The sequence below is a fragment of the Mobula birostris genome, chromosome 32, assembly GCF_030028105.1.
Source record: "Mobula birostris isolate sMobBir1 chromosome 32, sMobBir1.hap1, whole genome shotgun sequence".
NCBI lineage: Eukaryota > Metazoa > Chordata > Chondrichthyes > Myliobatiformes > Myliobatidae > Mobula > Mobula birostris.
Genome location: NC_092401.1, coordinates 22,477,622 through 22,501,196, shown reverse-complemented (window position 1 = coordinate 22,501,196; position 23,575 = coordinate 22,477,622). Strand labels below are relative to the sequence as shown.

The 23,575-nt window shown below is 43.5% G+C and overlaps 1 protein-coding gene across 1 annotated transcript in view; it reads left to right on the top strand.

Annotated features, from left to right (window-relative positions):
* LOC140191227 (uncharacterized) overlaps positions 1 to 23,575 on the top strand; it is a 129,005-nt gene that overhangs the window by 55,622 nt on the left and 49,808 nt on the right. Inside the window, exons 8-17 of the mRNA XM_072248416.1 lie at positions 4,895 to 5,035; positions 5,848 to 5,988; positions 6,709 to 6,849; positions 10,847 to 10,987; positions 12,290 to 12,430; positions 13,302 to 13,442; positions 14,736 to 14,876; positions 15,743 to 15,883; positions 17,065 to 17,205; positions 19,337 to 19,477. Of these exons, the coding sequence (XP_072104517.1) occupies positions 4,895 to 5,035; positions 5,848 to 5,988; positions 6,709 to 6,849; positions 10,847 to 10,987; positions 12,290 to 12,430; positions 13,302 to 13,442; positions 14,736 to 14,876; positions 15,743 to 15,883; positions 17,065 to 17,205; positions 19,337 to 19,477 (1,410 nt within the window). The remainder of the gene's footprint in view (positions 1 to 4,894; positions 5,036 to 5,847; positions 5,989 to 6,708; positions 6,850 to 10,846; positions 10,988 to 12,289; positions 12,431 to 13,301; positions 13,443 to 14,735; positions 14,877 to 15,742; positions 15,884 to 17,064; positions 17,206 to 19,336; positions 19,478 to 23,575) is intronic.

The window sequence follows — 23,575 nt, the reverse complement described above, 5'->3', positions numbered from 1 at the left end:
ATGAATAGAAACTGAGACAAATGTCGTTCCCATTGTCTAAATATTTAGGAAAAGACAATTGGCCTGCAGGAGGTACATTTGATTTAAATTTAATGTGGAAAGTGAAAGCAGGGAAAAAGTATGGTCGCCCAATTGGCCTATGGCGATAAAAGGCAGAAATAAAAGAAGGCAGACATAAATTAACTTGTTGGATCCATAACACTAAGCAAAGAGGGATAGCCGTACGTGATAAAAGAGGCAATCCCAGGAGTTGGCAAGAGTTGAGAGCGATTTGTGAAGAATGGGATAAGGGACAGAAACAGACAATGGAGACGGAGGAAGAAATTGTATCAGAGACAAAACGTACTGGTCATGGAAGGATGAATAAAGGGAAAAAGGAAACGGAAAATAAAAGTAATTCTGGGGTACCCCGCCTCCCTCCACACATACCGACCGATTCCCCAAACGATACTGATGATGACTGGGAATGGGTAAGGCGACCTAATAATCCCACCGTACTACCCACAAGTGCGTCGGTGCCTGTTTTACCACGGTCCTGTTCTGCGCCCTCATATGGTTCTCGCCTTGATGCCTCAATCACCTACTCAATGGTCATTGCATAGCCAGACTGATGTGGTTCCTGGAGAACGATTGGGAAGCCCAATACCCCTTTCTTCCAGCAAGCACGGTCAGACTGGACCTCTCCTGGACTGGGCCCCTGAACAAGGGCCACTAGTTTTATCGGGACCGATACTGACTCAGTATCAGTCGCCCATGAGGACGATTCCTAATCCACAAGCCAGAGTTGTGGGACAAGCACCGACTATGCAAATCCATAAGCCCTGGATCCTTCCTGAACTCTGGTATACTGAATGCTGCCCTTAACAAAAAGGTCAACCCCAAGGGGTCTGTAATTACTTGAGAACTGTCCTGACCATTTATTCCGTGAACTCCCGAGGTTTGTTCCCTCTGGCAATGGCTGCACTTACTCCAACCGATCAGACATGATCAGACTCTGCTCGGACACGGCAGCTATGAACCATTAATAGCAACCGGATAAACTGAATCGTGGATGACCGGAAACATATTGGATGCCTTGTCCCTGGGTCAGAACCTAAAGTCCAGTGGTAGAGAGGCAGATCAACACTGGCAATTTGGCAGCGAAAATGAAAAAGTTTGTTCGCTCTGTATATGTTGTTACCTGCCCCGTGAGTATCTCGTGAATATAATGTAATGATCTTGTGTCATTGGAATGATGTAATTGTCTTGCGATAGTGTGCTGATGTGATGTCATGTGATGGCATGTACCAACTGGTATATAAGGGGCAACCGCAGTTGTTGCGTAGTTCGTTTTGTTGGGAGTCCACCATTCATAGTTACACCATCGGAGAAGACGGAAGAGTGAGAGTGAGGAATCCCCAGCTCCAAACGAACCCCAAAAGGATTGGGATTAACCAGCGGCATTTGGCTCATTATGGGGGTGACTAATATTTGGATCCATCCGTACGTGGCACACACGTTTTGTTAACCCTGACATGGTTTGGGTATTGTGTGATGATCACTTTGTCGAAAGGTCAGGTACTTTGAGAAATCGTATTCTGCGTCACAACTTCGGACAAGGCATTTCGGCTGGGAGCTGCTTCAGCAGTGACGTCTTTACTTCAGGGACCGGTCCAAAGCTTGTTTGGGAAGCCTCTCCTCTGGAATATTTCAGGAAGCATTTGGACTTACTAAATTACCATCTTAAGACTGTGCTTAAATAAGATCTGTTAAGAATTGTCTTTAAGTTCAACTGTTTGTAACTATAAAACGAATAACACTGTTAACCATCTGTTTAAGTTAATCGTTCATTTACTGTTCGATGTTTTTTTGAGTAGTGGTTAATAAATGTCATTGCTTATTTCATAAAAATCTGACTCAAATTCATCTCCATTGCTGCTGAAACATAACAATGTATCGAAAGCAGCACCACTGCAATTGCCGGAATTATGATGCAGTGGCCATTACAGAGACTTGGCTGGCACCAGGGCAGGAATGCATTCTCAGTATTCCTGGATTTCAGTGCTTTAGAAGGGATAGAGAAGGGGGGAAGGAGAGGAGGCGTGGCATTACTGGTCAGGGATACTATTACAGCTACAGAAAGGGTGGGTAATGTAGCAGGATCCTCCTTTGAGTCAGTATGGGTGTAAGTCAGGAACAGGAAGGGAGCGGTTACTCTATTGGGAGTATTCTATAGGACCTCTGGTAGCAGCAGAGATACCAAGGAGCAGATTGGGAAGCAGATTTTGGAAAGGTGCAAAAATAACAGGGTTGTTATCATGGGTGACTTTAACTTCCCTAATATTGATTGGTTTCTGATTAGTTCCAAGGGTGTAGATGGGGCAGAGTTTGTTAAGTGTGTCCAGGATGGATTCCTGTCACAGTATGTTGACAGGCCGACTAGGGGGAATGCCATATTAGATCTAGTGTTAGGTAACGAACCAGGTCAGGTCACAGATCTCTCAGTGGGTGAGCATCTGGAGGACAGTGACCACTGCTCCCTGGCCTTTAGCATTATAATGGAAAAGGATAGAATCAAAGAGGACAGGAAAATTTTTAATTGGGGAAGGGCAAATTATGAGGCTATAAGGCTAGAACTTGCGGGTGTGAATTGGGATGATGTTTTTGCAGGGAAATGTACTATGGACATGTGGTTGATGTTTAGGGAACTCTTGCAGGATGTTAGGGATAAATTTGTCCCCGTGAGGAAGATAAAGAATGGTAGGGTGAAGGAACCATGGGTGACAAATGAGATGGAAAATCTAGTCAGGTGGAAGAAGGCAGCATACATGAGGTTTAGGAAGAAAGGATCAGATGGGTCCATTGAGGAATATAGGGCAGTAAGAAAGAAGCTTAAGAAGGGGCTGAGAAGAGCAAGAAGCGGGCATGAGAAGGCCTTGGCAAGTAGGGTAAAGGAAAGCCCCAAGGCATTCTTCAGTTATGTGAAGAACAAAAGGATGACAGGAGTGAAGGTAGGACCGATTAGAGATAAAGGTGGGAAGATGTGCCTGGAGGTTGTGGAAGTGAAAGAGGTCATCAATGAGTACTTTTCTTCGGTATTCACCAGTGAGAGGGAACTTGATGACAGTGAAGACAATATGAGTAAGGTTGATGTTCTGGAGCATGTTGATATTAAGGGAGAGGAGGTGTTGCAGTTGTTAAAATACATTAGGAGCGATAACTCCCTTGGGCCTGATGGAATATTCCCCAGGCTGCTCCACGAGATGAGGGAAGAGATTGCTGAGCCTATGGCGAGGATCTTTATGTTCTCGTTGTCCATGGGAATGGTACCAGAGGATTAGAGGGAGGCAAATGTTGTCCCCTTGTTCAAAAAAGTTAGTAGGGATATTCTGGGTAATTATAGACCACTGAGCCTTACGTTTGCGGTGGGAAACTTGTTGGAAAAGATTCTTAGAGATAGGATCTCTGGGCATTTAGAGAATCATGGTCTGATCAGGGTCAGTCAGCATGGCTTTGTGAAGGGCAGATCGTGTCTAACAAGCCTGATAGAGTTCTTTGAAGAGGTGACCAGGCATATAATTCAGGGTAGTGCAGTGGATGTGATCTTCATGGATTTTAGTAAGGCATTTGACAAGGTTCCACACGGTAGGCTTATTCAGAAAGTCAGAAGGCATGGGATCCAGGGAAGTTTGGCTAGGTGGATTCAGAATTGGCTTGCCTGCAGAAGTCAGAGGTTCGTAGTGGAGGGAGTACATTCAGATTGGAGGGTTGTGACTAGTGGTGTCCCACAAGGATCAGGTCTGGGACCTCTATTCTTTGTGATTTTTATTAACGACCTGGATGTGTGGGTTGGCAAGTTTGTGGATGACACAAAGGTTGGTAGTGTTGTAGATAGTGTAGAGGATTGTCAAAGATTTCAGAGAGACATTGATGGGATGCAGAAGTGGCAGATGGAGTTCAACCTGTAGAAATGTGAGGTGGTACACTTTGGAAGGACAAACTCCAAGGCAGAGTACAAAATAAATGGCAGGATACTTGGTAGTGTGGAGGAGCAGAGGAATCTGGGGGTACATGTCCACAGATCACTGAAAGTTGCCTCGCAGGTAGATAGGGTAGTTAAGAAAGCTTATGGTGTGTTAGCTTTCATAAGTTGAGGGATAGAGTTTAAGAGTTGCGATGTAATGATGCAGCTCTATAAAACTCTGGTTAGGCCACACTTGGAGTATTGTGTCCAGTTCTGGTCGCCTCACTATAGGAAGGATGTGGAAGCATTGGAAAGGATACAGAGGAGATTTACCAGGATGTTGCCTGGTTTAGAGAGTATGGATTATGATCAGAGATTAAGGGCGCTAGAGCTTTACTCTTTGGAGAGAAAGAGGATGAGAGGAGACATGATAGAGGTGTATAAGATATTCGGAGGAATAGATAGAGTGGACAGCCAGCGGCTCTTCCCTCGGGCACCCTGCTCAATGCAAGAGGACATGGCTTAAAGATAAGGGGTGGGAAGTTCAAGGGGGATTTTAGAGGAAGGTTTTTTACTCAGAGAGTGGTTGATGCGTGGAATGCACTGCCTGAGTCAGTGGTGGAGGCAGATACACTAGTGAAGTTTAAGAGACTACTGGATAGGTATATGGAGGAATTTAAGATGTGGGTGTTATACGGGAGGCAGGGTTAGAGGGTCAGCACATCATTGTGGGCCGAATTGCCTGTAATGTGCTGTACTATTCCATGTTCTGTGATGGGCTGGAGGAAGTGTTGAGGGAGGTGGTCAAGGCAGGTCTGAAGCAAGGTCTCTTCTTCGTGTCCATGAAATATAAATTTCCACAGCCACACCTTTGTCCAGGAGGAGGTGAGGCACAATGAAGAGCTGGCAAACAATATTTATGATTGTGGAGGATTTTGTCTGTTCACACAGATATCGATGAGTGTGTATCGTCTCCGTGTCACCATCATGCAACTTGTCACAACACGTTGGGTTCCTACCTGTGCAACTGCGTTGCAGGGTATCAGGCATCTACTGCGACCACCAGCCTCACTGCAGGGAAGGTTTGTGAAGGTAAGGACTTTGTATCTCCCTGAAAATGGAGAATTTATCTCAAGGCCATTTTGATGTCATCAATCTGTGGAGAGAGGTTCTGGAGAAGTGAGAAAATGAGGCAGGAAAGTGTGTCCCTGATAGGGTGGGGAGACTGAGTTTGTAAAGGAGACACAATGCATCCAGGTAATGGATGAATAACCACAGTTAGAGAGAAATTAAAGTAAAAATATCAAATGCAGAGTAGAACATGCTGCAGATCGGAAACCAGGGGTGGTGCTGGAATCTCCCAGCATTGTGTTTCGCACCTACAGATGCTTTTTGACCTACTGAGTATTTCCAATGCTGTGCTTCCAATGCAGATTCAGGGAGGGAGTGGGCAATGAACTGAAATTTAAATGTGACTAAACCTCATCTTGCGACGGTCAAATTAAAGATGAATGGAGCACTGAGAGTCCTCTTTCCTCCCTGCTCCCGTCCAATGAAAAGCAGCTCCAGTACAGAAGACAGGGTAGCTGCCGACCTTCCACACTGTTGTCGATAAGCTCATAAAATGGAGAGCAGGGAAGCAACCATCCCAGTTTCTCACAGGTGACCGGACATTTGGTTCCTTGAGTCAATTCTATCTGCTCCTTAACACCATTCACCTGATTTTCTTTCTCAAACCATAAGGCCCCTTCCCAAGAATAGTCACTCAATCCTTTGTTCCAGCGGAGGTCTTCTCTCGATTAAACGACACAGTGCTGAGTCACTCCATCCCGACCCACAGAGCGCAGGTATAAAAGGGAGCAATCTGTGTTTACTATTGAGAGAGATTTTCCCTGTTCACACAGATATCGATGAATGCAAGTCCTCACCTTGTCACAAACATGCAACTTGTATCAACGTAATGGGATCCTACCAGTGCAACTGCAACACAGGGTTTCAGGCATTACTTGCAACCGCCAACCACACGGCAGGGAAAGTTTGTGAAGGTAAGGACTTTGTCTCAAGATGAAAATGGTGAATAAATCCCAACTGATTGTGGATGTCAGTCCTCCACAATTCTCCTGCAGACTCCTACAGCTAAAGAAGAATTTAATAGGCACTGTACTGTGCAAATTGCACAAAGGAGTCATTGTGGGGAGGTGGGAAAGTTATCATTGTTTTTTTTATTCTTTCCTTTGATAACTCTGATCGTTCTTTCAAATAGGAAGGCCAAGGGACTGACAAGCAAATGGGGTAGCTCATTGCGGTTGGCATGGATGAGATGGGCCAAAGGGTCTTTTTCTGTACTGTATTACTCTATGACTCTATATTTTAGAGTTTGGGAAATGAATTCATTGACCAGTCTTGTTCCTTTAGAAACAGGAGACAAAGTAATGCATTGCCCAGGGACAGGTGTGACCTGAAGTGGCAGCTCTAGCTGGCATGCTGATTACTATTCCAGTCTTGCTTGCCAAACTCTCACACAGTCTAATGTCACCCTCTTGGAGCAGGTTCAGTGAGGGTCTGAGTAATCCACGGGGACACAGACGTGATCCTGACAGGGAGAGGAAGAGTCAGCGATGGACCGTGTCAAGATGAGAGCATCTTTGAGATTGCCATCTAAAATGTTAACGTTTCTCAGTTCTGTATGATTGTAGGAAGTGAGACATATGTAACAAGGAGAAAACAATGTTTCTGATTGTCAAGGATTTTGTCTGTTCACGCAGATATTGATGAGTGCAAATCCTCGCCCTGTGACAAAAAGGCAACTTGTAGCAACACAGTTGGTTCATACCAGTGCAACTGCTTTGCAGGGTTTCAAGCAACTCCTGCGACTGTCAACCTTGCATCAGGAAAAGTTTGTGAAGGTAAGAACTTACTATAACCATGAAATGGAGAAGCAACGCCAAGAAGGGGTTATTATTGACAATCCTACACATTACTAGGAGTCAGGAACAATAAGAATATAGCAGGCAATTCTCATGCAAGTCCCACATTATTGTGATAGCTCTGGAGTTCACGACCTGCTGAGTTCCTCCAACATTTTGTGTGTGTCTGTTGTTTTGTTGTGTTTGCTTCGATAGTTCTGATAATCAGTTCACCTCCTCGAAGCCCTGCCCTGCAAGGTGGCTGACAAGGTTAAAGTCAACAATATGAAATGGTCAGAATCCACTCAAGCTTCAGAATGCCATTTAAATTAGTTAGTAGTTCACACAGACAAAGTATTTCTAAGAAAGCTGTAAGTCAGATAATGACGTCCATTATTTATCATTGTAGCTGTATTAACAATAGCCTTGTCAGAAAGAAGTGTCTATTTCAGTCTTTCAAAGTAAATCACAGAGGCCATCTAAAGAGAAGTTTATTTTAATTTTCAGTGGGTGGTCAGAGCGATCTTCTATATTTTAATATTTGTTTTCTTTCCTTGTGAGGAAAGGTCAATTTTTGATTTTGTCCAGTTCGGATCAAATATAAAGATACTACTTAACAATATCTAGTGTGTTAGTTTGTCAGAAAGAAAGATTTATTTGTTATTAAAAGGATTTGTTATCAAGTGTGGCACTAATGTAGTGCAGATCTTAATAGTCCAGAAGGTACCAGATTCAGCCCTTGACCTGTGCTAATTAACTCCCGTTGTTAAAACACTATGCCGACTCAGATGCGTAAATTCCTGGGCCTGGTCAATTTCCACTGCATGAGATGAGGTCCTTTCCCTGCAAAACCCCCTTCTCCAAATTTTCCCCTGTATACTGTGAACCCAGCCACCTTTTTTTTGAGAATGCCCACCTGAGCAACTAGGTTCACCACCCCATGATTGTGCAACGATAAGTCACTAACTGACAGAAGTCCAGCCTGACATGTCTGACGTCCCCCCTCGGTAATCCAGACTTGCTCTTCTACGTAGATGGGAGTCCCTTTATAGACAACCAAGGCCAGCGCCGTGCAGGCTATGCTGTTTTCACCAACGTAGAAACCGTGGCGTCCACTTGCTTTCTTTCTCCTGACTTGGCGCAGCAAGCTGAACTCTTTGTACTCACCAGAGCATGCATCCAAGCCACTGGGCAATCAGCCAATATTTTTACACACTCTAGTTATGCCTTTGGAGTCACTCATGACTTTGGCCAACTTTGGAAAGCTAGGGGTTATGTTACCTCCTCCAGTATGCCCATCACTAATAAAATTTACATTGACAACCACCTATCTTGCTTCACAATCGGCCATTATTAAATGCTCTGCACACACTAAAGGTATGACTGAGACTGACCATGGAAACAACAGAGATGACTCAGCCGTGAAACAAGCTGCCCTCACCGGAGCACTGATTGTTCCCCAAATGATGAATCACCAGGGAAAAACTGATTGCCCTACTTCCAATTCAGCCAGTATGCCTGGAATTGAGGATGTGTATTTTTACACAGAGACGCCTCTGAAAAAGAGAAAGCCACCTGGAAATCAGCGAGATGTTTTTATTCACTGACCGAGAACCTCTGGCTTACTCCTGCCCGTCAGGTCTGCGTACCTGAAACTGTACTGGGCTATATTGTAGATTTTGTACATACCAATACTCACCTTGGCAAGGAAGGAAAGGTAAGGCAGTGTTTGGAATCATGGTGGAACCCGGACCTGGAGAAAGTAGCAGAGAATGTTGCCAGACAATGTCCAATATGCCAAGAGCATAATCCAGGAAAAGGCACTCCATGCCCAAAGGGATATACCCGGTGCCAAGATACCCTTTCTGCCAACTACAACTCAATTTTATCGAATTACTGTGCGTGCACTGTTATAAGTATTGTCTTGTAATTCTTGATGTTTTAGGAGATGGATTGAAGCATTTCCCAGCACTGATAACAAAGCAATGATGATAGAGCCCAGGAGTAACAGGGAAAAATCCATGAAATACCCTCAGATAGGTGCGGAGTCCAAATCATTGGGTCTATTTAAAGAGCAAGTTGATAAATGATAGATTAGCAAGTACAACAAAAGTTACAGGGGGAGCCAGGAGAATGGGGTTGAGGGGGATAATAAATCAGCCATGATGGAATGGTGGAGCTGACTCGATGAGCCGATGTTTTATGGTCGTATAGCTTAAATACTGCAAATTGTGAAACTGGAGATCTCAAATGACAGAGAGGAGAAGCACAGAGGACCAGACAGCATTTGTGGAGAGAGGAGCTGGAAAAGTGAGAAAATGAGGCAGGAAAGTGTGTACCAGATAGGGTGGGGAGACTGAGTTTGTAAAGGAAACACAATGCATCCAGTTAATGGATGAATGACCACAGTTAGAGAGAAAGTAAAATAAAATGTAGGATGCAGAGTAGAGCATGCTGGAGATCTGAAACCAGGGATGGTTCTGGAATCTCCCAGCATTCTCTGTCTCAGCCACAGATGCTGCCTGACCTGCTGAGTATTTCCAATGCAGATTCAGGGAGGGAGTGGGCAATGAACTGAAATTTAAATGTGACTAAACCTGGTCTTGCCACAGTCATATTAAAGATGAATGGAGCACTGAGAGTCCTCTTTCCTCTCTGCTCCCGTCCAATGAAAAGCAGCTCCAGTACAGAAGGCAGGGTAGCTGCTGACCTTCCACACTGTTATCAACATGTAATGGAGAGCAGGGTGAGTAACCATTCACGATTCTAACACATGACCAACCATTTGGACCCTTGAGTCAATTCCATCTGCTCCTTAACTCCATTCACCTGATTTTCTTTTGCAAACAATAAGGCCTCTTCCCAAGAATTCACACTCAATCCTTTGTTCCAGTGGAGGTCTTCTTCTGGACAACACAGTGCTGAGTTACTCCATCCCGACCCAAAGAGCCCAGGTATGAAAGGGAGCAATCCATGTTTACTGTTAAGAGAGATTTTCCCGGTTCACACAGATATTGATGAATGCAAGTCCTCACCTTGTCACAAACATGCAACTTGCATCAACGTAATAGGATCCTACCAGTGTAACTGCTACACAGGGTTTCAGGCATTACCTGCGACCAGCAACCTCATGGCAGGGAAAGTTTGTAAGGTAAGGACTTTGTCTCAACATGAAAATGGTGAATAAATCCCTACTTATTGTAGGTATCAATCCTCCACAATTCTCCTGCAGAGGCCTGTAACTGAAGAAGAATTTAATGGACTCAGTATTCTGCAAATTACACAGGGGAGTCATTGTGGAGAGGTGGGATAGCTATCATTAGATTTACTATTAATTTCTTTGATAAATCCAATGATTGGTTCAAATGACTCACAAGCAAATGGGAATAGCTCATTGTGGTCAACATGGATGAGATGGGCCAAAATGTCTTTTTCTGTGTTTGACAAGCCTCTGACTCTATATTTTAGAGTTTGGGAAATGACTTGCTTGACCAGTGATGTTTCACTAGGAGCAGGAGACGGAGTACTGTATTGTCCAAAGAGATGTGTGACTAGAAGTGGCAGCTGTCGCTGGCGTGGTGATTACTACTCTAGTCTTGGTTCCCAAACTCTCACGCAGTCTAATGTCACTCTCTCAGAGGTGGTTAAGTGATGGTCTGAGTAATCCCTGGGGACAGAGATGCAATCCTGAGAGGGAGAGGAAGAGTCAGCGATGGACCATATGAAGATGAGAGCATCTTAGAAAGAGTCATCTATGCTGATAAAATTTCGCAGTTCTGTGTGATTGTAGGAAGCAGTATCAATGCAATCATAACTGAGCGTTGAGCAAGATAGTCTGGACAGGTTTGAAGGAAAGTCTCGTATCCCACCAAAGATCGGCCCTAGCTTGCCTTCTGTGAAATAGCATAGCTACACCTTTGTCTCACAGAATGTGAAACATGTTTAACAGGGAGCAAACAATGTTTATGATTGTGAAGGAATTTATCTGTTCACACAGATATTGACGAGTGTGAATCCTCTCCGTGTCACCAACTTGCAACTTGCAGCAACACACTGGGTTCCTACCAGTGCAACTGTGTTGCAGGGTATCAGGGATCTACTGCGACTCTAAACCTCACTGCAGGAAAGGTTTGTGAAGGTAAGGGCTTCATATCTTCATGAAAATGGAGAATTTATCTCAAGGCAGGTTTGTTGTCATCGATTCTCCAAGATTATCCCGAAGATATTCTTGGAAGTAAGGAATAAACAGACAGTGTCTGCACTGTGTAAGTCCCTTCGATAAATTGTGTGTGTTGGATTTTGATGGGATTTTTATTAATCAGTGCCTTTGAATATTTTGGACATGAATTTATTCATCAAGCAGATCCCTTGGAAACAGGAGACCAGCGAGGTAGTCTGCAGAGGATTGAATTCCAACACAACTGTTAACATCAGCTATAGCTGCCGTAGTCATTACTATTCCAGTCCTGCATCCTAACTTCTCACTTGGGCAAAGTCATACTCACAGAACCCATTCAGTGGAGCGGCTGGGCAAAACACTGGGATTGAAATGTGTTCAACCCCAGCCTAGGCTCAGAGCCACGTTACTGTTCAATAGAGCCACGGACACCCTGTACAACTCCCCATCGACCACTTCCCCCCAGCAACACACAGCCTTAATACACGGCTCCAACAGAATGAAAAATCAAATTCCAGTTGACTATCACTGACATATGTCATGAAATTTGTTGCTCTGCTGTAGTAGTACAGTGCAATACATAAAGTATCCTATAGGGTGGAGTAATAAATATATATTAGAAAATTAAACAAGTAGCAAATAAAGATAGCAAACATAGCCAGTTAATATTCATGGGTTCATTGTCTGTTCAGAAATCTGATGGCGGAGGAGAAGATATTCCTAAAAAGTTGAGTGTTTGTCTTCAGGTTTCTGTACCACGTGCATGATGGCAGTATTGAGAAGCGAGCATGTCCTGGGTGGCGAGGTTCCTTCATGATGGATGCCACCTGTTTGAAGCAGTGTGTTTTCAAGATGCCCTAAATGGTGGTGAGGCTAACGCCCATAGAAACCGGCTGAGTCTCCAACACTCAGCATGCTTTTCTGGTGCTGTGCACTGGCCCCTCCATACTTGATGGTGATGCAGTCAGTCAGAATGCTCTCTGTTGTACATCTGTAGCATTCTAACTGTCAGCTCCATCCAGCTGCCTTTTCACCTTAATTCTTTAAGGCCTTTTCCTGTTCCTTAACTCCACTCACCTTATTTTCTTTCTCAAGCCATTAGGCTCCTTCCCAAGAATAGTCACTCAATCCTTTGTTCCAGCGGAGGTCTTCTCTGGATTAAATGACACAGTGCTGAGTTACTCCATCCTGACCCACAGAGCCCAGGTATGAAAGGGAGCAATCCATGTTTACTGTTGAGAGAGATTTTCCCTGTTTACACAGATATCGATGAATGCAAGTCCTCACCTTGTCACAAACATGCAACTTGCATCAACGTAATGGGATCCTACAAGTGCAACTGCAACGCAGGGTTTCAGGCATTACCTGCGACCACCAACCTCATGGCAGGGAAAGTTTGTGAAGGTAAGGACTTTGCCTCAACATGAAAATGATGAATAAGTCCCTACTTATTGCAGATATCCGTCCTCCACAATTCTTCTGCAGAGGCCTATAACTAAATAAGAATTAAATAAGAATTTAATGGACTCAGTACTCTGCAAATTACACAGGGGAGTCGTTGTGGGGAGGTGGGATAGTTATCATTAGTTTCTCTATTAATTTCTTTGATAAACCCAATGATTTGTTCAAATGAGACAGGAAAAGGGACTCAGAAGCAAATGGGAATAGCTCAATGTGGTCAGCATGGGTGAGATGGGTCAGAAGGTCTTTTTCTGTGTTTGACAAGTCTGTGACTCTATATTTTAGAGTTTGGGAAATAATTTCATTGACCAGTCATGATCCTTTGGGAACAGGAGACAGAGTACTGCATTGTCCAGGGACAGGTATGACTAGAGGTGACAGCTGTAGCTGGCGTGCTGGATTAATATTCTACTCTTGGTTGCCAAACTCTCGCACAGTCTAATGTGACCCACTCGGAGGTGGCTCAGTGACGGTCTGAGTAATCCACGGTGACAGGATGGGATACTGAGAGGGAGAGGAAGAGTCAGCGATGGACCATATGAAGATGACACCATCTTAGAAAGAGTCATCTATGCTGATAACATTTCGCAGTTCTGTATGATTGTAAGAAGCAGTATCAATGCAATCATAACTAAGGGTTGAGCAAGATAGTCTGGACAGGTTTGAAGCAAGGACTCGTATCCCACCAAAGATCGGCCCTAGCTTGCCTTATGTGAAACAGCAGAGCCATACCTTTGTCCCACAGAATGTGAGACATGTTTAACAGGGAGCAAACAATGTTTCTGATTGTGATGGATTTTGTCTGTTCACACAGATATTGACGAGTGTGAGTCCTCTCCGTGTCACCAACTTGCAATTTGCAACAACACACTGGGTTCCTACCAGTGCAACTGTGTTGCAGGGTATCAGGGATCTACTACGACTCTCAACCTCACTGCAGGGAAGGTTTGTGAAGGTAAGGGCTTCATATCTTCATGAAAATGGAGAATTTATCCCAAGGCAGTTTTGATGTCATCGATTCTCCAAGACTATCCCGAAGATATTCTTGGAAGTAAAGAATAAACAGACAGTGTCTGCACTGTGTAAACTCCTCCGATAAATTGTGTGTGTTGGATTTCGATGGTATTTTTATTAATCAGTGCCTTTGAATATTTTGGACATAAATTTATTCTCAAGCAGATCCCTTGGAAAAAGGAGACCAGCGAGGTAGTCTGGAGAGGATTGAATTCCAACACAACTGTTAAAATCAGCTATAGCTGCCGTGCTCATTACTTTTCCAGTCCTGTATCCCAAAATCCCACTTGGGCAAAGTCATACTCACAGAACCCATTCAGTGGAGCGGCTGGGCAAAGCGCTGGGATTGAAATGTGTTCAACCCCAGCCTAGGCTCAGAGCTACGTTACTGTTCAATAGAGCCACGGACACCCTGTACACCTCCCCATCGACCACTTCCTCCCGCAACACAAAGCCTTAATGCACAGCTCCAACAGAATGAAAAATCAAATTCCAGTTGACTATCACTGACATATGTCATGAAATTTGTTGCTCTGCTGCAGCAGTACAGTGCAATACATAAAATATCCTATAGGGTGGAGTAATAAATATATATTAGAAAATTAAACAAGTAGCAAATAAAGAGAGCAAACATAGCGAGGTAATATTCATGGGTTCATTGTCTGTTCAGAAATCTGATGGCGGAGAAGATATTCCTAAAAGTTGAGTTTTTGTCGTTAGGATTCTGTACCTCGTGCATGATGGCAGTAATGAGAAGAGGGCATGTCCTGGGTGGCGGGGTTCCTTCATGATGGATGCTACCTTTTTGAAACAGTCTGTTTTCAAGATGCCCTAAATGGTGGTGAGGCTAACACCCATAGAACCTGGCTGAGTTTACAACCCTTGGCATGTTTTTCTGGTGCTGTGCAGTGGCCCCTCCATTATTGATGGTGATGCAGTCCGTCGGAATGCTCTCCGTTGTATATCTTTAGGAATATAACTGTCAGCTCCATCCAGCTGCCTTTTCACCTCAATTATGAAGGTCGTTTCCTGTTCTTTAACTCCATTTTCTGATTTTCTTTCTCAAAGCATAAGGCCCCTTCCCAAGAATAGTCACTCAATCCTTTGTTCCAGCGGAGGTCTTCTTGGATTAAACAACACAGTGCTGAGTTACTCCATCCTGACCCACAGAGCCCAGGTATAAAAGAGAGCAATTTATGTTTACTATTGAGAGAGATTTTCCCTGTTCACACAGATATCGATGAATGCAAGTCCTCACCTTGTCACAAACATGCAACTTGTATCAACGTAATGGGATCCTACCAGTGCAACTGCAACACAGGGTTTCAGCCGTTACTTGCGACCGCCAACCTCACAGCAGGGAAAGTTTGTGAAGGTAAGGACTTTGTATCAACATGAAGAGAAGAGAATAAAATCCCCTACTGATTGTGCATATTAGTCCTCCACAGTTCTCCTGCGGATTCCTACAACTAAAGAAGAAATTATTGGGCACTGTACTGTGCAAATTACATAGAGGAGTTGTTGTGTGAGGTGGGAAAGTTATTATTGTTTTTACTATTGTTTCCTTTGATAAATATGATCATTCATTCAAATGGGAAGGCAAAAGGGACTGACAGGCAAATGGAAATAGCTCATGTGGTTGGCTTGGATGAGATGGGCCAAAGGGTTTTTTCTGTGCTGTATTACTCTATGACTTTATATTTCAGAGTTTGGGAAATTAATTCATTGACAGTCATGTTCCTTCAGGAACAGGAGACAGAGTAGTGCATTATCCAGTAACAGGTGTGACTAGAAGTGGCAGCTCTAGCTGACATGGTGATTACTATTCCAAACTTTTTGCCAAAATTCTCGCAGTCTAATGTCGCCCTCTCGGAGCAGGTTCAGTGAGGGGCTAATTCATGGGGACACAGAAGTGATGCTGAGAAGGAGGGGAAGTGTCAGTGTTGGACCATGTAAATGGGAGGAGCTTGGAAACAGGCATCTGAAATGATAAGGTTTCTCAGTTCTGTAAGATTGTCAGAATCAGCATCGCTGCAATCAGTGATGGCCTGGAGAAAGTTTTTGGCGAGATAATCTGGACAGGATTGAAGGAAAGTCTCTCCCTCATGCCCCACCAAAGGTCAGACATAGCTTGCCCCATGTGAATTACCACAGTAACACCTTTGTCCCGGAGAAAGTGAGCCATGTTTAACAGGAACAAACAATGTTTATGATTGTGAAGGATTTTGTCTGTTCACACAGATATTGACGAGTGTGAATCCTCTCCGTGTCACCATCATGCAACTTGCAACAACACATTGGGTTCCTACCAGTGCAACTGCATTGTTGGGTTTAAGGCATTTACTGCGACTGTCAACCTCACTGCAGGGAAGGTTTGTGAAGGTAAGGATATTGTATCTCCATGAAAATGGAGAACTTATCTTAAGGCACTTTTGGTGTTGTCAATCCTCCAGGATTATCCTGAAGATATTCTTGGAATTGAAGAATAAATAGTGTCTGAACTTTGTAAATCCATCAGAAAAATTGTGGGTGTTGGAAAAATGGCGGGTTTTTTTTTTATCAGTGCTTTTGAATATTTTAGATACAGTGACATGAATTTATTGATCAGGTAGATCCCTTGGAAACAGGAGAACATGCAACACAAACTTTGGAACCACATCTGACCTGGTTGGCAGCTTTAGCTGCCATGGTCATTACTAATCCAGTCCTGTATCCCAAATTCCCACTTGAGCAAAGTCATACTCACAGAACCCATTAGGGAGAGCGGCTGGGCAATGCATTGGGACTGAGATGTGACCAACCGCAGCCAAGGCTTAGAGCCACATTAATGTTCAAGAGAGCCTGTACACCTCCCCATCATCCACACCCTCCCTGAAACACACAGCCATTAATACACAGCTCCAACAGATTCAAAAATTCAAATTCCAGCTGACTATCACCGATATATGTCATGAAATTTGTACAGTACAGTGCAATATATAAAATATAAGTTGGAGTCAGAAATATATATTAGAAAAATAAATAAAGTTGAGCAAAAGTAGCAAGGTAATATTCATGGGTTCATTGTCCAGAAATCTGATGGCGGAGGAGAAGAAGGTATTCTTAAGAAGTTGAATGTTGTCTTCAGGCTTCTGCAACTCCTGAATGATGGCAATATTGAGAAGAGGTTGGCAGGGTTCATTAATGACGGATGCCACCTTTTTGAAGCAGTGTGTTTTCAAGATGCCCTAAATAGTGTTGAGGCTAACGCCCATAGAACCCTGCTGAGTTTACAACCCTCAGCATGTTTTTCTGGTGCTGTGCACTGGCCCCTCCATACTTGATGGTGATGCAGCCAGTTGGAATGCTCCCACTCGTATATATGAAGCATTCTAACTGTAGCTCCATCCCCCTGTCCTTCTACCTCAATTCTTAAAGTATTTTCAATGAAATATTTGTTCTGACAAGGGTTGGCTCAGTACTTGACAACATGCCTGTGTTTGCTCCATCCAGACTGTCCGAGTCCACTTGTAACATAGAGTGAATAGTGCTTACCATTGTGGGGATTTTGTGTGTTCACACAGATATTGACGAGTGTGAATCCTCGCCCTGTCACAAACAAGCAACTTGTAACAACACAGTGGGTTCCTACCAGTGCCACTGCATTGCAGGGTTTCAGCCATCTCCTGCGACTGTCAACCTTGCATCAGGAAAAGTTTGTGAGGGTAAGGACTTAATATAACCATGAACTGGAGAAGCAATGCCAAGTAGGGGTTGCTATTGACAATCCTACACATTACTGGGAGTAAAGAAGAATATCACAGGTACTGCTCTGTGCAAGTCCCTCAGTAGAATTATTGTGATGGCTGTGGAGTTCATGATTCATTTTGTTCTGTTTGCTTTGATAGTTCTGATAATCAGTGTTTGTGAAATGAATTTATTGACAAGTCATGTTCCTTTGTAAAAAGTTGACGGTATAATGCATTGTAAGGGAGCAAATCTGTTCAGAGTTGACATCTGTAGCAGACATGGTGCTCACGATCCCATTTGTTAATCCCAAACTTTCACATTGTCCAACAACACCCTATCAGAGCCAGTTCAGTGAGGAGCTGAGATAGCCCAGGAAATTATAGACCAGTGAGTCTTACTTCAATGGTTTGTAAGTTGATGGAAAAGATCCTGAGAGATAGGATTTATGAACATTTGGAGAGGCATAATATGATTAGGAATAGTCAGCATGGCTTTGTCAAAGGCAGGTCGTGCCTTACGAACCTGATTGAATTTTTTGAGGATGTGACTAAACACATTGATGGAGGTAGAACAGTAGATGTAGTGTATATGGATTTCAGCAAGGCATTTCATAAGGTACCCCATGTAAAGTTTATTGAGAAAGTAAGGAGGCATGAAATCCAAGGGGAGATTGATTTGTGGATCCAGAACTGGCTTGCCTATGAAGGCAAATAGTGGTTGTAGATGGGTCATATTCTACATGGAGGTCAGTGACCAGTGGTGTGCCTCAGGGATCTGTTCTGCGTCCCCTACTCTTCGTGATCTTTATAAATGACCTGGATGAGGAAGTGGCAGGATAGATTAGTAAATTTTCTGATGACACAAAGGTTGAGGGTGTTGTGGATAGTGTGGAGGGCTGTCAGAGGTTACAACAGGATATCGATAGGATGCAAAACAGGGCTGAGAAGTGGCAGATGGAGTTCAACCCAGATAAGTGTGAGGTGGTTAATTTTGGTAGTTCAAATATGATGGAAGAATATAGTACTAATGGTAAGACTCTTGGCGGAGTGGAAGATCAGAGGAATCTTGGGGTCTGAGTCCATAGGACACTTAAAACTGCTACGCAGGTTGACTCTGTGGTGAAGAAGGCATACGTTGCATTGGCTCACATCAATCGTGGGATTGAGTTTAGGAGCTGAGAGGTAATGTTGCAGCTATATAGGACCCTGGTCTGACCTCACTTGGAGTACTGTGCTCAGTTCTGGTCACCTCACTACAGGGAAGATGTGGAATCCATAGAAAGGGTGCAGAGGAGACTTACGAGGATGTTGCCTGGATTGGGGGGCATGCTTTATGAGAGTAGGTTGAATGAATTCAGGCATTTCTCCTTGTAGCCACGGAGATTGAGAGGTGACCTGATAGCAGTGTATAAGATGATGAGAGGCATTGATCGTGTGGACAGTCACAGGCTTTTTCCCAGGGCTGAAATGGCTATCACGAGAGGGCACAGTTTTAAGGTGTTTGGAAGTAGGTACAAAGGAGATGTCAGGGATAGTTGTTTTACGCAGAGAGTGGTGAGTGTATGGAATGGGCTGCCGGCAACGGTGGTGGAGGCGGATACAATGGGGACTCTTAAGAGGCTCCTGGATAGGTACATGGAGCTTAGAAAATTAGAGAGCTATGGGTAACCCTAGGTAATTACTAAGGTAAGGACAAGTTCAGCACAGCTTTGTGGGCTGAAGGACCTGTATTGAGCTGCAGGTTTTCTGTGTTTCTATGTTTCTATATCCATGGGGACATGACTATAACCTTGAGAAGGAGGGAAAGATTCAGAGATGGACCATGTAAAGATCAGAGCAGCTTGAAAATTGGCAACAAATATGATAAAGTGTGTTTGTTCTGTATTGATATTGAAAGCAGCACTAATGCAGTCCCTGATGGACTGGAGAAAGTGTTGAGGGAGGTGGTCTTGGCTGGACTGAAGCAAGGTCTCTTCCTCATGTCCCACCAAAGGTCCAAGATACCTTCAATTACCAATGTGATACCTTTTTCCTGGAGGAAATGAAACATGATGAAGAGGGAGCAAACAATGTTTATGATTGTGAAGACTTTTGTCTGTTCACATAGATATCGATGAGTGTGAATCCTCTCCGTGTCAACATCATGCAACTTGTCACAACACGATGGGTTCCTACCAGTGCAACTGTGTTGCAGGGTTTAAGGCATCTACTGTGACTGCCAGCCTCACTGCAGGGAAGGTTTGTGAAGGTATGGAATTTCTGTCACTGTCAAAATTGAGAATAAATTGCAATAAGAGTGTTGGTGTCAAATATAACCATACAACCATATAACAATTACAGCACGGAAACAGGCCATCACGACCCTTCTAGTCTGTGCCGAACTCTTACTGTCACCTAGTCCCACCAACCTGCACTCAGCCCATAACCCTCCATTCCTTTCCTGTCCAATTTAACTTTAAATGACAACATTGAAGCTCGTTCCACACAGCTACCACTCTCTGAGTAAAGAAGTTCCCCCTCATGAGATTCCACCTTCAGGGAACTATGCACTATTATTCCTAGATCCCTCTGTTCTACTGCATTCTTCAATGCCCTATCATTTACCATGTATGTCCTATTTTGATTAGTCCTACCAAAATGTAGCACCTCACATTTATCAGCATTAAACTCCATCTGCCATCTCTCAGCCCACTCTTCTAAGTGGTCTAAATCTCTCTGCAAGCTTTAAAAACCTACTTCATTATCCACAACTCCACCTATCTTAGTATTATCTGCATACTTACTAATCCAATTTACAACCCCATCATCCAGATCATTAATATATATGACAAGTAACAGTGGGCCCAGTACAAATCCCTGAGGCACACCACTAGACACCGTCCTCCGAACTGACACACAGTTATCCACCACTACTCTCTGGCGTCTCCCATCCAGCCACTGCTGAATCCATTTTACTACTTCAACGTTAATGCCTAACGATTGAACCTTCCTAATTAACCTTCTGTGTGGAACCTTGTCAAAGGCCTTACTGAAGTCCATATAGACAACATCCACCGCTTTACCCTCGTCAACTTTCCTAGTAACCTCATCAAAAAATTCAATAAGATTTGTCAAACATGACCTTCCACGTACAAATCCATGTTGATTGTTCCTAATCAGACCCTGTTTATCCAGATAATTATATATACCATCTCTAAGAATACTTTCCATCAATTTACCCACCACTGACGTTAAACTCACAGGCTGATAATTGCTAGGTTTACTCTCAGAACCCTTTTTAAACAATGCAACAACATGAGCAATATGCCAATCCTCTGGCACCATCCCTGTTTCTAATTACATTTGAAATATTTCTGTCAGAGCCCCTGCTATTTCCACACTAACCTCCCTCAAGGTCCTAGGGAATATCCTGACCGGACCCGGAGACTTATCCACTTTTATATTCCTTAAAAGCGCCAGTACTTCCTCTTCTGTAATCATCATACGTTCCATAACTACCCTTCTTGTTTCCTTTACCTTACACAATTCAATATCCTTCTCCTTAGTTAATACCGAAGAAAAGAAATTGTTCAAGATCTCCCCCATCTCTTTTGGCTCCGCACATAGCCGTCCACTCTGATTCTCTAAGGGATCAATTTTATCCCTTACTATCCTTTTGCTATTAATATAACTGTAGAAACCTTTTGGATCTATTTTCACCTTACTTGCCAAAGCAGCCTCAAATATTCTTTTAGCTTTTCTAATTTCTTTCTTAATCCTCCCAGATTGTTCTGAAGATATTCTTGGAGTGAATGAGTAATCTGACAGGGACTGAACCATGCAAATCCCACAATTAAATTGTGTGTGTTGGTAAATGGCATGCTTTTCATTTTTTTAATCATTGTTTCCAAGTATTTTGAGGTACAGAGGCAAGAATTCACTGACAAGGCAGATCCTTTGGAAACAAGAATCCAACATGCAACACAATCTTTAGGACCACATCCCAACTGCTTGGCAGATTGAGCCACCGTGCGTATTACTGTTCAAGTCCTGCATCCTAAATTCCCACATGGACCAACATCAAAGTCAAAGTTAAAGTAAATTTATTATCAAAGTACATATATGTCACCATATACAACACTGTGATTCATTTACTTATGGGCATACTTGATAAATTTATAGAATAGTAACCATAATAGAATCAATTAAAGACTGCTAGAACTTGGGTGTTAAACCAATGTGGAAAAGGCAACTTAGTGTGCAATTAAAAACAAATAATAAATAAACAAATAGATAAGCATATACAGGTGTCCCCCGCTTTTCGAACGTTCGCTTTACAAAACCTCACTGTTACGAAAGACCTACATTAGTACCCTGTTTTCACTGTTACGAAGAAAGGCAGCGCGCGATAAAAAATCAGTGCATGATAAAAGGCAGCACGTGCCCCAAGCAGCCGCTCTCCACCGGATTCGGAACGGCATTGCTTAAACACGTTGCATTGAGCAGCTGTTAGCTAGATGAGTTCTAAGGTGTTGGAAAAGCCTGAAAGAGTATGGGTGTTACACTTAGCGTAAAACTGGACATAATTAAGCGTTTCAATAGTGAATGAAGCAAAGAGGACAAAGTGAGTTTGGCTTGTGGAAGCTGACAAAGATGATGTTGAAGAGGTTTTGGCATCCCATGGCCAAGATCTGATAGATGAAGAGTTGATGCAATTGGAAAAGGAAAGGATAACAATCGAAGCCGAATGCAGTAGCGAAAGGAACATGAAGCAACAATGTGAGATTTTCGCTGCAATGATAAAGTACGACTTTAATTTTGAAAGGGTACGTAGGTTTAGGGATATTTGCAGGATGGTTTGAGTGCTTACAAACAACTGTATGATAGAAAAATGCACGAGGCTCAGCAGTCAAGCAAGCCTTCCACATCAGCCACAGCAGACGACGAACCTCGACCTTCGACAGCGAGGCGGGCAGTCATAGGAGAAGATGAGCTGCCTGCCCTGATTGACGATGAGATGACACCCCCATGTCCCACCACCCCAGGCCCCGGACGGATACTGTACGGATTCGCGGAGAATGCAGCGGTAGCCGTGAGGCACACAGCACATCTTTTAGAAAAAAGCAAAAATAAACATGCTAATTAATTAGGTGCCGCCTAGCACGTAATTAATTAGCATATTTATTTCGGCTTTTTTTTTAAAGATGTGCTGTGTGCCTCCCGGCTACCGCTGCATTCCTGCATGCTTCGCGACAGTGTATCGCTCGGCGGCCTGGAGGGTGGGGGCCACTGCACGACCCAACCTGCGACGACTCAGCCTAACACACCATCATCAGTGTGCTTGGCGCTGTCTTCCCGATTCCCGTAAGTGATACTACACTGTACATACATTATTTCTACTTTATATAGGCTGTGTATGTTTACGTGTTATACTTTATTGTCACCAAACATTTTGTGCTAGAATGTACAATCATCACAGCAATATTTGAATCTGCACTTCACACTCCCTGGATTACAAATATTAAATATTAAAAATAGTTAAAATCAGTAAATATTAAACATTTAAATTATAAATCATAAATAAAAAATAGAAAAATGGGAAGTAAGGTAGTGCAAAAAAATCGAGAGGCAGGTCCAGATATTGGAGGGTACGGCCCAGATCTGGGTCAGGATCCATTCAGCAGTTTTATCACAGTTGGAAAGAAGCTGTTCCCAAATCTGGCCATCTGAATCTTCAAGCTCCTGAACCTTCTCCCGGAGGGAAGAGGGACAAAAAGTCTGTTGGCTGGGTGGGTCGTATCCTTAATTATCCTGGCAGCACTTCTCCGACAGCGTGCGGTGTAAAGTGAGTCCACGGACAGAAGATTGGTTTCTGTGATGTGCTGCACCGTGTTCACGATCTTCTGCAGCTTCTTTCGGTCTTGGACAGGACAACTTCCATACCAGGTTGTGATGCACCCTAGAAGAATGCTTTCTACCGTGCATCTATAAAAATTAGTGAGGATTTTAGGGGACAGACCAAATTTCTTTAATTTTCTCAGGAAGTAAAGGCACTTGTGGGCCTTCTTGGCAGTGAACTCTGCTTGGTTGGACAAAGTCAGGTCATTTGTGATATTGATCCCGAGGAACTTAAAGTTTTTGACCTGTTCCACTTGCGCACCACCGATGTAAATTGGGTCGTGCGGTCCGCTACTCCTTCTGAAATCAACAACCAGTTCCTTCATCTTGCTGATGTTGAGGGATAGGTTATTGTCTTCGCACCATGCCACCAGGTTCTTAATTTCCTCTCTGTACTCAAACTCATCATTACCCGAAATACGGCCTACAATTGTTGTGTCATCAGCAAACTTACATATTGAGATTGATG